The sequence below is a fragment of the Centruroides sculpturatus genome, unplaced genomic scaffold, assembly GCF_000671375.1.
Source record: "Centruroides sculpturatus isolate CEXI.00-Female unplaced genomic scaffold, Cexi_2.0 scaffold290, whole genome shotgun sequence".
Taxonomy (NCBI): domain Eukaryota; kingdom Metazoa; phylum Arthropoda; class Arachnida; order Scorpiones; family Buthidae; genus Centruroides; species Centruroides sculpturatus.
This window is the reverse complement of record NW_019384526.1, coordinates 487,885-503,981: the sequence shown is the minus strand read 5'-3', so window position 1 is coordinate 503,981 and position 16,097 is coordinate 487,885. Positions and strand designations below refer to the sequence as shown.

Below are 16,097 nucleotides of genomic sequence, written 5' to 3'. Positions count from 1 at the left end.
ATATCTCATATTAGGAACCCTCATGTGTCTCATATTGGGAACACATTCAAATTTTACAAAACGGCTGCCTACTTTTTTTGCTGACAAAGAAAACAATAGTACTGCACTAATATCGTGAAATTGACCGTATAATTGATACAATGAATGTAAATTAAAAGAATTTAGCGTAATAATAACGTTGTTACATACCTCGTAAACATTTAATGTCAAAAAATTTGTTTTGTGCTTTTGTGAAAATCTGCACACCCACGATCTAACAGCACCTCTGGCCAGCGTGCACTGACACAGGTTTGGAGCTATTGCCAGGACGCTTCGGAAAACACTAGAGCCAAATAGTTGCCGTTAATAGTTTGGCCAAAACCTTGGTATCTCATATTTGGCGCCTATCTCATAATAGGCATCTTTACCTTAATATTCCTCTGGTAATTTGAAGCATTTTATAACACAGTTTAAACAATAGGAACATTGATATTCAGTTTTTATGTGTGAGTAAGTAATTATACGGATTTTTACATCATGAAAATTTGAGTACGTATTTCCTGAAACGAACATAAAATTTACTTCATACATTACTTGAAAATCTGCGTTGTAAATTGTATGCTAAATCGATATATGCTATAACTATATTGAGAATCTTATGGAACTACAATTTACATGAGTTTGCCTAAATATGCATGATTCTAAAGAACTCGCAGGAGTCCAATTGTAATGACTTTCGACTCATTAGACTACTTTACACTTCTAACAACCGATATGCCTTTGAAACATTCTACGCTTGTTTCCTCATAACTGGTTGAAACATTCGATAATTTCTGTTTGCGATAGTGTAAAGATTAATTATCATCTATAAAAATAATGAATTCTTTTAAAGTTTTCTTATTTTAAATCATTTATCAGTTATGATGACGTACAGGAAATTCAAGTTGTTACAAGTATTATGAACATAATACTTGTAACGACTTGAATTTCCTGTACGTCCTAACTTTTACAAGTATTCACTAGTTGTTACAAGTATTATTAACATAATAAAAAACAATTCTTTATGTACTCTATATTGTTAATCACAAAAGCGGTTTGTACGCCCCTATGTCGTAATCCTTTCGTTATAGTTCGTACATAATCCTATCTTATCAATTAAATGACTGGTTGATTATTTTTATTCACAGATTAAAAATATTTTCAACAAGCTAACTCTATAGTATCTTACCATTTTTATTATTGTACAAGAAGTAAAATTAACAGTATAAAAACATATTAATAATGTTGACGTATATTAATATTTTTATTTTCAGATAATCTTATAGCATCTTCATATCATTTAAAATAAAATAATCCTATATATTTGACTTCTGTAGTGTCATATGAAAGATATTGTAGTGTCTACTGAAGATACAGATTTGAAAGGTGTGAAGTATGCTGTAATGTTTCGTCAGTATCTAAACGTTTTTAATGTGGCCCCAACAGTAATTTTACAATAAAATGTCTTCCTGCCATACTTTTTCAAGAAGTCCTCTTCCAATAATTCCTAATGATATTTTTATCTTTTCCTAATTCCTTGCTTGTCAGTCTTGTTGACTTTAAGGATTATGCACAAACAGTTCTTGCACTTGTTCTATAGTTTCAGGAAGAGTATATTCCTGTACCAGATGTTTATTAAATATAACCTAATATTTGTTATAGTCCTGATCTAAGAACTGTTTCAGAATATAAGGAATACTGTGAATAAGTTAAAGTTTCAGAATAAATAATTAGAGAGTCCACGTCATCTTTGGCTTTTTCAGTAGTGTTGGTACCTACTAACACTACGACTCTACATCGATTACAGGAGATCACTATATTAATTAATCAAAATTTACGACGTTGTAAAGTTGTGATGAATATGGTCATACAAGTGAATAAATGTCACTCAAGTGCAGCTTAGAAAGAGGTGCATTTTCAGTAGAATGGTTCTCAATTGTAGTGATTTCCTTCTACCTCCAAGGCGTATGTATTAATAAAAAGTGAAAATAATGCTTAGAAATTCCCTCTTTTCTCAAGAAACATTGCAAAAGACTACTAGTTTTTAATTTATTCATTATTATATTCTCTTAAAAGTTAGTTAATCATTAAATTACAGACCAGATAATTATTTATGGTGTACAAATAACTTCATGAATATTTTATAATTAAGATTTTCTATAAAATTAAGGTAAAAAAAATCTAAAATAAACAATAACCACGTATAAGTAATATTAAAAAGTTACTTAATTTACAGAAATTTCAGCTGCGAATAAGCCACCTGTTATCAATATGTTTTCAAATTACGATAAAGAAATAATTCCTAAACCCCAGACAATGGACCAATTCAGGAAACAATTACTATACCCTGTTTGGGAATCGAATTACGTACATCAAATTACGAGTTCCAGACCTCTACAAGATCAGTCATTAACTTTCAGATTACCATTTTTTGGTTTTGAATTCACACACACGCCGCACTTCCTTATAATGTTGAACACATATTTCTTGAATTAATGCTACAAATAATCGAATAATTTTTGTTTATTTGTAGCATATTTTTTTTCGACTCTGTTTTAAAAATTTTGAATTGAAATCACCTGACTTCCGGCTGTTCTAACAAATAATTGAATAATTTTTGTTTATTTGTAGCATATTTTTTTCGACTCTGTTTTAAAAATTTTGAATTGAAATCACCTGACTTCCGGCTGTTCTAACCGGAAATTCGTATATAAGTTCGGGCCTCCAACTCCTAAGTTTTCCCTATCCGGTCTCGATTTTCATCTATCCAATTATAATACAAAACTATAATACTAATCTATGGAAGAGGTATTAATTTAGTTTATTATAGTCAGTTACACATGCAAGTGTGGGTAGATTTTGACAAAATTCAGCACCACTCAGCCGTTTGTAAATATTGAGCTGAGCTGTGGAAGGAGCTAAGCTGTGAATTTAGAGCTGAGTAAAGGTGAGCTGAAGTATGTTGTAGCAAAGAGCAGATAAGCTAAGCTTTCTGGACTCCAGCTGAAAGCTTTTCACACTTTTAATGAATGACAATAGTATACATTTTATAAGGTAAGGATGCCCTTCTAGAGAGAACCTATTTACATTTTAATTGTTCTACAANTATAAATATATATATATTTTCTTATTTATATTATAATATATTATAAATAAATATATTATATTACAGGTTCATAAAGACGGATACATTCTCTTCTCAGCAGGACCTAAAGAATATAAGATACCAATAGATTTTCCCATGAAAAATATCGATCCAAAGAAAGAAGTCGATCCTTCGTTAATTGCTCCATGGTTTAGCAAGCAGGATTTTCCTCAAGACATTCCACGTGAGAAATTAATTTAGTTTCCTTATACAAAGCAATAATATATTGTATCTTCAGTCGAAATACAAGATATTCCTTATGAAAGTTCTTTATGTATTAGTATAAAGAAATAAATCTGTATATTTCTAATACGTTACAGAATCCGGAGTTTACAAGAAAATAGTAATCATTGATAAGGAACCTGATAACATGTTGAGAGAGAGATTAATTTTGGATTTTCGTGAAGGCATGATAGGAGCCAGCGATTTTAAACCATTATTCGTTGTAATTATAACTTGGATGAATGCTACGTTTTCTGACAGAGATGCCAACACTGCATTAAAGGTTTGTTTACCGTATTTTAAAATCTTGAAAACTTTCATAAATTAATTTCTTTTTTACCATTTAGACAAATACTTATCAATTGGTCTTGGCTACGGATGAATTGAGAACTTATGCAATGTTCAATTACGATCAACTCGACTGGATTTCGTATGGAGATCCTTACGATGGCACCAAAAGATCTCAGTCAGTTTTTGTAAGCATTGTTTTTCATATAAAATTCGGAGATTTTTTTGAGGAAAAAAAATTATAACATTATGAGAATTTATTTAATTGTTTAGGTTGGTTTTAACGGTGGAAACCGAACAAGAGCTTTTCATTTAAAACCATATTCACAAAGTCCACGATTACAATTGCTAAAAGAAAGAGGATTTGGAAATGGCTTAGAAGGACGTTGGATATTTCAAATTGATGAAGAAGTATGGCCTGGCTCCTGTATTGAAAAAGGTAATTTTTAAGTTCTTTATAACTATATTTAAGTATCAGTTAGCTAATAATTAATTTATCTTTTTTTTTCGTAGAATTGGATCCTAACTGGGTTGACAGAGCTCGTCTCACTTTCTTCCCCCGTTGGGGTAATATGTTGGGAGGAACGATGGTCAATATAACTGGTCCATGTTTTGGAAAAGTGAAAGAAGAAGAAAATGTCAGAATCGCTTGCAAATTTGATATATTTGAAGTAAAAGGTGTTTACAAGGACATAAATCATGCAACATGCTTTCAACCTCCAGTGTTGTTTCATGGATATGTGGATATATCCGTATCCGTTAATGAAGGTCCTTATCATTTCTATGGAAAATATTATATACGTAAGTATATATTCATTTTTATTATACTATTTAAATAAGAACGTAAGTAAAATTTATGTAAATTCATGGGAAATAACGGAATATTTTAAATTATATTTAACTCCATGCATAATTACATCCAATTCTGTTTTTATATGAATTATTTATTCGATAGAAGCAGTCAGAAGGTCTTTTCCTTGAAGGATTCAATGGATATGGTGTTCTCCATGTGGTCCTTTTAGCCTTGAATATAGTTTGTTTTGGACTAATATTTCTGTTTATTTTTTCTATTCTATTTATTGGTTTATCGTATTATTTCGTAATTAATTTGCTGACAGATCAAAATTAACTTCCATCCATTTATATTATTATTATTATTATTTTCGTCATTCATCACTGAACTTTACGACTATTTCAAAATTGTACTTAATTGTGTTTAGGTTCACTAGGAATTTCTTCAATACATCAACCGCAGTTGACGTTTTAACTTTTGTTAAATTCCATACATTTACGACGTATAACGTGGGCTGTAGAATACAGTAAAAAAACAATTTATAATGGTACATTTCAAGATCGATTTATTATTCTGTCATATTTGTTTACTAGGCGTAACAATTGCTGACTAGAAAAGTGTACGAAACACAATAGAAATATATTGTTTTTCTATCTTTCTATTCAAAATTATTTACTTTTATGATAGAAAATTTATTTGTAATAATAATTCATAAAATAAAATTTATTTATTTTTCTGGTTTTAAAAAAGGTTACTATACTTTAGATTATTCAGGAATGTATTTTATTAAATCAGAAAAATCAGGCATAACTCAATGGCACTCTAATATATTCCATTGTTTCACTGTAACAAAAGGTTTCCTGCCTTCTAAAATTAATACCCACGAGTGGTAACTAACCAACAATAGTAGTTGGTCGTGGGTTCGTGCTAAGCCAACAGCCTAGCCACGTGGAATTTTCCGGGTTTTCTTCACGTTTGTAATATCTAAATAGGGATCAATTTCCCATAGAAATTCCTTCCAGAAGGCATCTCTCTCCCACGTGTTGCGACCTTCAACAGTATTGAAATTATTTGTTAATAAAATTATTAAGCACAATTTTAATGCTATTTTATAATTGCCAGAACCACCGGAAATAGCAAGAGAAGACATCATCATATACGAGAACAAAGATAGATTGTATAACCCTACTTCACTTACCCTAAATTGGAAAAAGGAATATTTGACTTGGAGAGATGATGTTAAAGCATCTTTTCACTTATGGGGATACAGGTAAATAGCAATTATTTTTCTTTTATATTTGTAATTGTCTTGGATGATATTGGTATCATTATTCAGTAGGTTACTCATTACATATCTGTCTTTCAAATTAAACCTGTAAGCAAGTGTTATTTTCTCACTGTCCACACTTCTTCTCCTTTTGTTTTTTCCCTAAACTTCTTCCAACAGCTAAACTACTTGATTTATTGTTAACAACTTTACTTTTATTGTTATTCAGAGAAATATCAGAAAGTTATCCAAAGTTAACTTATATAGACACTTTGGCAGAAGGTGCTGTAATGGTAGGAAAGGAAAGATACGAACTAGATGTGGTGCAGTTTGAACAAAGGAGAAATTACGGAAACACTGATATAGTTTTCGGTTTCATATCAATGAATTTAACCGATGCCTCAAGTTTCGGAAGAAATATCAAGAGATCACCGTAAGTATGAATAAATATAATTCGTGATAATGCTGAAATTTGACTGTTTAATCTTCGTTTTCAGAGAAATTTGGAGCAGGCCTATGCCTTTAGCATGGTATTTCAGACCTCAATGGGAACGTGAACACAAAGGAAAATGGAGAGAGCATTTCTGTGATAAATGGTATGACGATGAGGAGAATTCATTAACATTTGCCACTTCTCTCTTCCGTTGTCCCTGTACCCTGAAGCAAGCGGAAATAGATCGTGGTCGATTTTCACCCGACAGTCAATGTAACGTCATAGATAAAAAGTGTGACACATTTCACAGAGAAGCCCAACATTGCATACAATCAGGAAGACCTTCGTAAGTCTTTTCAATTTTAAAGGGCAATTTAAAAGCAATTCTATATTAAAAATACTTTAAATTTTAGAGTCGGTGGCTCTGGACAATTATGTTGCTACGATACTTACGGAGAGCTACTAAGAACGGCTGATACAATGTATGCTGGAAGGCCTTCGAGATCATTCAAATATGGAAAACATCCGTATAAATGGAGAATGATGGTAATTCTATTATTTACATAATATTTAAAGATAAATTCGAAATTAACCGATGAAATATTACAGCTTCCCACATTATCGCACTGGCTTCATGATGTGATGCCATTTTTCTTTTGTTGTAAATGGGTTAAAGACGAGGATAATGCTGAATCGTGTCAAAAGTTTAAGTTTTGGAGAACGTCACAAGATTGTACTTCTTATCAACCACCTGGAGTAGGTAAGGACATTGCAATATAAAGTTTTCTAATAACATTACATTTAATATTTTAAATTACTAAATTTGTTTACAATATCTTACTAGGATCTGTATACGGCGATCCTCACTTCATCACATTTGACAACAGAAACTTCACTTTCAATGCTAAAGGAGAATTTTCTTTGGTACGTGTACGTTATGCTAATAGAAGTTTGGACATTCAAGGAAGATTTGAACAATTTCAATCGGCTATGAGCAGTTAAGTATCATCTGTTAAGTTTCCATTATATTTACATAATTTTCTCACATGATATTAATAAATTTTAGGTCCCAATATTAATGGAACTAGACTTACAGCAATAGCTGTTAAAGATAATACTTCGTCTACAGTCGAATTCCGAATTCGTCCGGATGCCAGTCGTTGGAGATATCATCTTTATGTTATAGTTGATAAGGAATTTGTTTACTTTTGGGACGATACTTTAAGAATTCAAACATTCCAAGGTAAATTTTAAGTGAATTTCTTTCATGGTAAATACTATAATTGTAATTTATTATAATTTTATAAATAGGAGTCACTCTTTATCAACCTGCTGGCATTTGGAATATGTCCCATATTGTCGCCATGTTCGATTCTGGAGCTGGTATTGAAGTTATGAATGTTGATGGGAATTTGGGTGTTCATATTTACTTACCTCTAATCTTTTTGGTATGTTCAACTGTTTTTCATATTTAAATTCCTTCATTTTACTCTTCAATAAGGCTTTTTATTATGTAAAGAATAATCATTGCAAAATCTAGAAATGTTTCTGCTCCATCTGCTATAACCACCACAGCAAAATATAATTCATCATATTAATAATACTAGATCCATAATAGGAAATTATCTTTATTATAGTTTACCTGTAGATTCGTTTATCAACTTTCAAACTCGAGGAGCCATTACTGATGGAAATTCTTCTCCATTTTCGGGTTTGATTCTCAGTGGAATCAATAGAAGGATACGAAGGATTGAGATACATTAATATTATTTAAAGCTTACTTTTTTATTTAAAATACAGAATAAAACAAGAGGACTTCTTGGCAATTGGTCAGGTGACAAATTTGATGATTTTGCAGTACCAGGAGACAGACCTCCTGTCATACCAAGCAATAATCGCGATCTTCACGAGAGATTCGGCAACACATGTGAGCATGGATTCATGTTTAATTGTTTTTTTTAATAAATGATGTAAATTAAAAAAAATATATATATATATTTTTTTTAATACTACAGGGAGACTTTCACCGAGTGATTCGTTATTTTATCACGATGTGATCGATTTTACCGAATACGACGATAATACTTTCAAACCGGAATATTCAGATGAAGTAAAAGTTCATGAAAATTTCACTTATAAACACGACGTTAGACCTGTAAGTTTTATTTTTTAAACATGTATTTGTATAAAAGTCTCGATGTTACATAATAAAACTTCATTGTTATATAGACCTGCAGAGATATAGGATCGTGCTCATACGATTATATTGTTACGGGAGATAAAAAATTTGCAGAAAGTACGAAATTACACGAAAGTAGATCATTATTCTTAGCAAAGGAAGTGAGGGAGAAAGGTAATGTTTTAATAGAACTTTTCGTATTCTTAAATTCAACTTAATATTCTAATATTCTATATTAAAAAAAAAAATTATAGTTATTCGATGTCCAGAATTACCAAAACCTATTCATGGAAAGAAAGACGAAATTCGTTATCATCCCGATTCTATAGTTACTTTCAGTTGCGATCCTGGATATCGTCTAGTTGGGCACGAAAGAAGAATATGCCATGGTACAGGACTTTGGAGTTGGGGTATTGATCCTATATGTATATGTAAGTATCTCAGTTTGGGGAAAATGTTGCATTTACTTATGAATTCCTATTTTATAATCCTTAATATTTAATTAGATAAATCCTTTCTTCAGGAATAGTTGAATAACTATTGATACTTCATTGGCATTTCTCCTCTTTCATGTAACTTGCATTATGAATTTCACGGAGTAAAATTGATAATTTCATATTTTCTTTAATTTTTTTTACAGCTGATAGCGAATATGCAGCACAAATTGGAGGCATATCGGCTGGGATCATTATCCCAATACTTCTGGTATTCTGTTTAATTTTAGGATGTGTCGTTTATCGAAGACGCTATACAGATTATCATTACACAGGAGAAAGAGGAATGTAAGCACCCTTTCTACACTCTTTTCTGTTGTAAAAATCAAGTCATGTGTTTATTTATGTACAGGATAGACGAGTAGTCACTGTAGAGATCATTTCTGAGAACCCCTAAATTATGGTACAGGTGCATTCGCTAAGAATTATGTTGTTCTGGTTGACATTGTGACTATTTTTTGTTACATTCGACAGAATTAGTGTCAACTGAAACGTTTCTTCACAGCTTATTGTCGCTGCTGTATTATTTCATGTGCAACCTATGATCCGGTAGACATGTTTATCAAGGTTTACTCTTTCTCAAACTCCTAAAGCAGAGATCATCCTGCTTTAGAACTTATTTTTTATCAAATGAATAAGGCCTGTACACAACAGACCTAATAAGTCAAAGTACGAGCAATTTGAGGACGAAAGCTTAACACAATCTATTTCGTGGTCACACGTCACTGTACCTGTTACTACGTGCTCTGTAAATTGGTGACACGGTGACTTCTCGTCCACCCTGTACATGTTGTAATTAATTAATATTTACATTTGTTTTATTTCAGGCCAAATCGTGCAGTTGTCGAAATAAAGAACACAGCAAATCGCACTAGCGATATAGAATATGAAAAAAAGGAAAAATTAGAAACAGAAACGTAATAATTCACACGTGTTTGTTTGTTTATGTGTAAGAAATTTTTATAAAACTGTTTGTCATCAACAATGAAAAAGAACATTTTGTACAAATTCATATATGTTAAGAGTATTTGTAATCATGTACCTTTTTTTTTTAGTAGAATAGAATGGAACAGATATTCAAGTTGTGTTTTATAAACTGTAAACATATTTTAAATAAATTATGTTTATTTAGTAAAAGTAAAATTGATTACGACCTCATACCTGATAGTTTAAGATGATGGGATTGGCCGAGGTACTAAAGATACCAGCTTGTTTCACTAGTGGATTCAGGTTCGAGTTCAAGAAGACTCATTTATTTTTGTGGGTGGATTGATTCTAACGTGTAGGCTCCATCTCTCGGCCTCCAAGATGGGGTCTTAGTTAAATCCACGATATGAAAAAGATCCTGTTAGAGCCACGGGTCAGAGTTTAAATGATTTTTTCTTTTGATTCAATACAAGAGGGGGGAAAACGAATGACTTCAGAAATCATACAACATATTTTAGTATTAGTATAAAATATATAAATAAATACTGTGTTATGGTCAACAACATTTCTTTGCTATCAGTTTTTGCTTATAAGACCCATTAAATCGTAATGAGAATAAGTGCTTATGAATGTAGGTAGTTTGTTGTGAAAGTTGTGAGAAATAGTTAAAAAGACATTACACGATTGGATGATTCAGCATTATCTCAACTCTGATTGGATTAGTAAGAAAAGATTTATATCTATGTTTAATGACTCTAATGGCTGTTTCTTTAAGGTTAAAATTAAATAATACATCAAAATTTCTTTCCAAAAAATGAATTTTTTTCTGCAAAGGGAACGACTTTTTCTCGTTCTGAAACACTACACGTGACAGTCGATCAGCTTCCTGTCACGTGTTATAGTAACTAACAATTATTTACAGTAGCTGATGTGACTTTCTTTGTTTCCCATTAGACTTTCTGGCCCAGAAAATTGCACAATTTGGGACTTTCATAAATCATTTTTTTGCAAAGCTGTAATTAACAATCATACAATACAGACCTGCCAACGACGGCCACTGACGGAAACACAAAAAAATGGCCGTTATAAGGGAGTTCGACTGTATTTATACTCAGATATTTATTATTATTGATATATTTTTTATAGTAAATGACACATATTCTAATTAAAATTGTTCAAATCACGTATTGAATATTATAAAATACTTGGGTATAAGAAAGATTTTCTGTCCTGGAAAAAAAGTAATAAATCTAAACAATAATGAATAACTTTGTGTTCCTTTCAAATATAAAAGTATAATTTTATGGTTAATAAAATTATACTTTTGCAGTGGTTCCTAGCGAAACAACTGCTCTATTAGACCTTCCTTATAATCTTTACCTTGACAGTATCTCGACTATATTATAATGCAATGGTACTGTATATCAGGGTTGGCATGATTTTTAAAAAACGTTTTAAAACATGGTTTTTTGGAAATAAAACACTTGATCTAGTAAAATAGAAAAAGAAAAAAAAACAGAAAATCTTCAGTGTAAGACTCAAGAATGTACAGAATGTTTTATTTAATATAAAATATAGCATTTTTAAATGTTTCTTTATGCAATGGCATTTTTTAAGATTTGCATGTAATTGACAGCAGTGGCTTCTGCAGCTTGTAGAGTTTCTTATTTTCAGAGATGTACAATACTCAGTAGTGTTTGTTTAGGTGCTTGAAAACTTTAACAAGCTTTGCTGCCTTTTCCTGTCCAAGTCGATTTCTAAGTTTTGAATAAACAAGTCCATAGGTAGAGAAACTTCATTCAATTCCCGCTGAAGAATCCACTGCTGTGTCCAGCTGTGTAACTAATTTTAAAACAGGTTCATCAATTCTGTCACGTAATGACTGCCGCCATGTAAGAGGAGTGATATTAGTTAACACAGACTCTGCAAGTATGTGTTGCAGAAATGGGCTAGATTGTGTCAAGTATTTTAAAACTGTACGTAAGTAACACGTAAAATAAAATACGTAAGTATTTTAAAACAGACTAGCAGTAGTAAGCGTGGCACCTTCATACTCAGGGCCGGATCATCGCATAGACAAATGAGACAAATGAGATAAATATTTCTTATTAATAAAAAATTAAGATTTGTTTTAGTTTTTCACATTATTTAGTTTTGTTTTATTTATTGTTTTATATTATTTGTGTGCTCTATTTCTTGTGGGAGAGGGAGGGGGCCCAGTAAAAAGAAAGTGTCTAGGGCCCTAAAGTGGGTTAATCCGGCCTTGTTCATACTGTCTGTGAGCTTTGCACTCTGGTATATTGGGTCCAGAAGATTTGCTAAAAGGTGATATTCTGTGATAGCCATATCAAATCTGTCTTTGGCTGCTTGCATGACTCCAGTGATCCCAAGTTGTTGCAAGACACTTTGAACACTATAAAAGTAATGTTATAAGAACCTTTTGTTGTAAAAGTAATTAACAAAATTTTCATAGATCATAGATAACAATGTATATGTATTATCCCATACATTTTTGGAAAAGGACCGTTTTTTTTCGTAACGCTATGGAGATTACTCGGGCGAAGAACTAAAGAATATCTATATAGATTCAATTGAGTTATGATCCAGGAAAACTTTATAGCAAGCTATAGAAAATTTTTAAAACTTATAATGGTTCAAAATACTCACCCAGCTGTTGCAATTCTTGTATATCATCCTGTAGATGGTTATCTTCAATATATTTTTTCATACTAGCGACTAATCCAACCATTTCTTTCCTACATACTGTATTTTGAATTGCACCTGCATGCCTGTTTTCCTGGATTTCCAGAAATTAGTTTGCACTACTGGTTCCAGATATTATCAAGCCTTCTTCCTACACTCATTTTTTATTTAACAAGTAACGATGATAATAATAATGTCTTTTTCCATCCAAGTAATATTACATTAGCTGTATTGCTAACAGTATTAACTGGCATGTTCTATCAGGAAATCTCCTCTTAGTAATAAAAGTCACATGTCACGTGCTTTCATGACCCATNTATTTTTTCTAATTTTTTCTTTAGTTTTTTTTTTAATTTAAGAAAAACATTATAAATGTTTAAGGTTTATCATCCAATGCGAAATATCACGCGAAAAAGTAATGCGTGTTAATGTGTGACGCATGACGGCTCTAAAGGGAAGTCTTTGTAAGTAATTCCTTACAAGAGTCACTTTGTAAAGAATTACTTACAATGGGAAATGGAGATGAGACTTCTTCATTCTTCATCTATACTAAATGGTCGCATAAAACAATGTAACACATGGGCGATCTGTCAAGGGGGTACCTCAGGGGAGAACTTTCTATAGGAAACTAGTCTTTGCAGGCGAATTCGGGTAATCTGATTCGAAAACTTATAGCAATGTACTAGAATATTACATTAGCTGTATTGCTAACAGTATTAACTGGCATGTGCTGTCAGGAAATCTCCTCTTAGTGATAAAAGTCTCGTGTCACGTGCTTTCATGACCCATGAGAGTGATAAAAATTTCCCATTCCTACGTTCACGTTTAGCTCACAAGTCAGAAAAAGTTTATTTACTAAATTTATGTAATAAAACATTATTAATATAAACTGTCACGTTCACAAATACAGGTCCAGGTAAACCTGCTTGACAGAATATCCCCATCGAACAGCTAACACTTGCAAAACAGTGTCACTCTATCACCTGTATTACAGGACAGGAACACTAAAACCATAATATCTGATAGGTTATTAACGTGTAATGCGATAGAGCTTCGAATATGTTTAATTGTTAATTAATTGTATAGGGGAGATCGGGGCAAGATCGGCATGTTAAGCTTTACTTAAATTTTGTGTAATAAATACTGCTGTAAACTGAAAAAAAAGCTTTGCATATTGTCTATTGGAATGTTACCTTACTATAGAACTGGTTAAAATCAGTTTGGAAATAAAAATAATTAAAATAATTACAACTTTACAAGAAGAGAGAAATTGACGAAGTTGCCCCGGGTATAGGGGCAAGATCGGCAACTTCTCTCTTTTTGTAAAGTTGTAATTATTTTAATTATTTTTATTAAAGTTGCCCCTGGTATAGGGGCAACAGTAATGGGGCAAGATAGGCACGTATATAAAATTATGTTATTAACAATGTATAAGTTGGAATTCACTATTAAAACAAAGAAATACAAATCCAACACCCATTTAATATTATTACAACGAAATGCAAGTTCAAAGACATATATACATGAATAACAAATGCAAACATGTTTTCATTTATCATCTGTTTGATTTTTATCCTTTGCTTCTAATGTGGCTTTATGTTGCCGATCTTACCCCGCTAGTCATGATTTCGAAACATTAAGTACAACCCTGAGAACAGAATGCCAAGCCACGATCTGGCCACGTGAATAAGTTGAAGTTACATCCTTCTAACAGGAAAAGTAACTTTCGTTATCATGGAATTATAACAAAACCTGCCAATTCAATATAAATGGAAAAAAAATATTATATGGAATTCAACGAAAATGAAAATTTGCTTGATAATTCAACTACGCTTGTTGGAGAACAATAAAAACACTACACTCAACAAGCCACTAATAAAACTCAACTGCCTAACCTATAACCAAAGTCTCCTTTTAATTTGTTTTTTAAAAAAAGCGCTTGACAAACTTGCCCCGCTTGCCGAAGTTGCCCCGATCTCCCCTACATATTAGAAATAATATACAGTATATAATGATTTGAGTAGTGTCACATACTCATACAGTAAAAGCCCATAATTTGCGTATAAACAATAAAAATTGGGTACTAAAAATAAATAAATTATAAAAATAGGCCTATTATATTATGAGTTTTATCGTTATATAATAATATATAATATAACTTTTATACGTACGGTACATATTTTGTATATTTTACATATAGGCTTACATAGATAAAGTCAAAATTACTGTGTTGATCTCCATTTACTGCATAAAACATGCAGGAACATAAATAAAAAAGTCAGATAAAGAGCATATTCTTTGAAAATATGTGGTGCAAATTGCTTTAAAATTATGCTGTAAATATTTCCTATAAAACAATAACATAAATACTAAATTTTTAATCATTATCAAGACAATACTCTTGTATAATCTGTGTATAGAATCAAGAAGCTTACATACTTAAAGATAAATAAATACACAAGTTACAAAAGCTTAATTTTCATTTTCTTGACATACTTTATTGACTTTTCGTGTATTTATTAAAAACATTTTTCCCTATTTTTATACCTATTTTTTTTTTCTTTTGTCCTTTCAATTATTTTAAGTTTGCCAATGAAGAGTGACAAACATTCGAGCTGGCACTTAAACCCGTATAAGAGTTTATGCGTTAATTCTCTTGTGTCTTAAATTTAATTAACATTTTCCCTTCCTTTAAAGTAAATTGAGTGCAGAATTATGCTAAAAACTTAACGATTTTTTACTCGATTTTACGACGTTCGATCGAGTAAAAATTTATAGAAATTGAGAAATTTGCAACACGAATTCGAATAGATAAAGTCATAAATCAACTGAAATAAATTTTAAAATTAAGTTTTCATCTTATCACATTTTTGATCGTCGATTTATATTTAGAAGAGGAAGTACAGATTTAGTTTTATGAGGGAAAAATTACTCAATATTCACGCATCGTTCGAGATCATACTGATAAGTTACATCAGTTGTTCAGTCGCTGTTTACTCGAATTGTTTTGCTTGTATTGACGATAAAATCTTTTGGTAAGATGCTTTGAATTATAAATTAACATTAATTAATGATACATTATAGTGTAGACTTACTAACATATAATAGTATCTAGTATTTAATGTATAAGAATAATATAATAGTAAGCTATAGAATAGTATATAACACCATAGTAGAGTGTAGTAAAATTTCCCATTCCTACGTTCACGTTTAGCTCACAAGTCAGAAAAAGTTTATTTACTAAATTTATGTAATAAAACATTATTAATATAAACTGTCACGTTCACAAATACAGGTCCAGGTAAACCTGCTTGACAGAATATCCCCATCGAACAGCTAACACTTGCAAAACAGTGTCACTCTATCACCTGTATTACAGGACAGGAACACTAAAACCATAATATCTGATAGGTTATTAACGTGTAATGCGATAGAGCTTCGAATATGTTTAATTGTTAATTAATTGTATAGGGGAGATCGGGGCAAGATCGGCATGTTAAGCTTTACTTAAATTTTGTGTAATAAATACTGCTGTAAACTGAAAAAAAAGCTTTGCATATTGTCTATTGGAATGTTACCTTACTATAGAACTGGTTAAAATCAGTTTGGAAATAAAAATAATTAAAAT

At 31.3% G+C, this 16,097-nt stretch overlaps 1 protein-coding gene across 1 annotated transcript in view; it reads left to right on the top strand.

The window, feature by feature from the left end:
* Positions 1-9,801, top strand: part of LOC111622879 (protein mesh-like) — a 12,013-nt gene extending 2,212 nt beyond the window's left edge. Inside the window, exons 2-21 of the mRNA XM_023365337.1 lie at positions 2,255-2,470; positions 3,186-3,347; positions 3,484-3,668; positions 3,733-3,861; positions 3,947-4,112; positions 4,187-4,474; positions 5,589-5,736; positions 5,963-6,166; positions 6,231-6,512; positions 6,580-6,712; positions 6,776-6,926; positions 7,011-7,163; positions 7,233-7,409; positions 7,478-7,614; positions 7,967-8,093; positions 8,182-8,321; positions 8,396-8,519; positions 8,600-8,776; positions 8,986-9,127; positions 9,667-9,801. Coding sequence (XP_023221105.1) covers positions 2,255-2,470; positions 3,186-3,347; positions 3,484-3,668; positions 3,733-3,861; positions 3,947-4,112; positions 4,187-4,474; positions 5,589-5,736; positions 5,963-6,166; positions 6,231-6,512; positions 6,580-6,712; positions 6,776-6,926; positions 7,011-7,163; positions 7,233-7,409; positions 7,478-7,614; positions 7,967-8,093; positions 8,182-8,321; positions 8,396-8,519; positions 8,600-8,776; positions 8,986-9,127; positions 9,667-9,760 — 3,335 coding nt within the window. The 3' untranslated portion in view covers positions 9,761-9,801. The remainder of the gene's footprint in view (positions 1-2,254; positions 2,471-3,185; positions 3,348-3,483; positions 3,669-3,732; positions 3,862-3,946; positions 4,113-4,186; positions 4,475-5,588; positions 5,737-5,962; positions 6,167-6,230; positions 6,513-6,579; positions 6,713-6,775; positions 6,927-7,010; positions 7,164-7,232; positions 7,410-7,477; positions 7,615-7,966; positions 8,094-8,181; positions 8,322-8,395; positions 8,520-8,599; positions 8,777-8,985; positions 9,128-9,666) is intronic.
* The last annotated feature ends 6,296 nt before the right edge of the window (positions 9,802-16,097 follow it).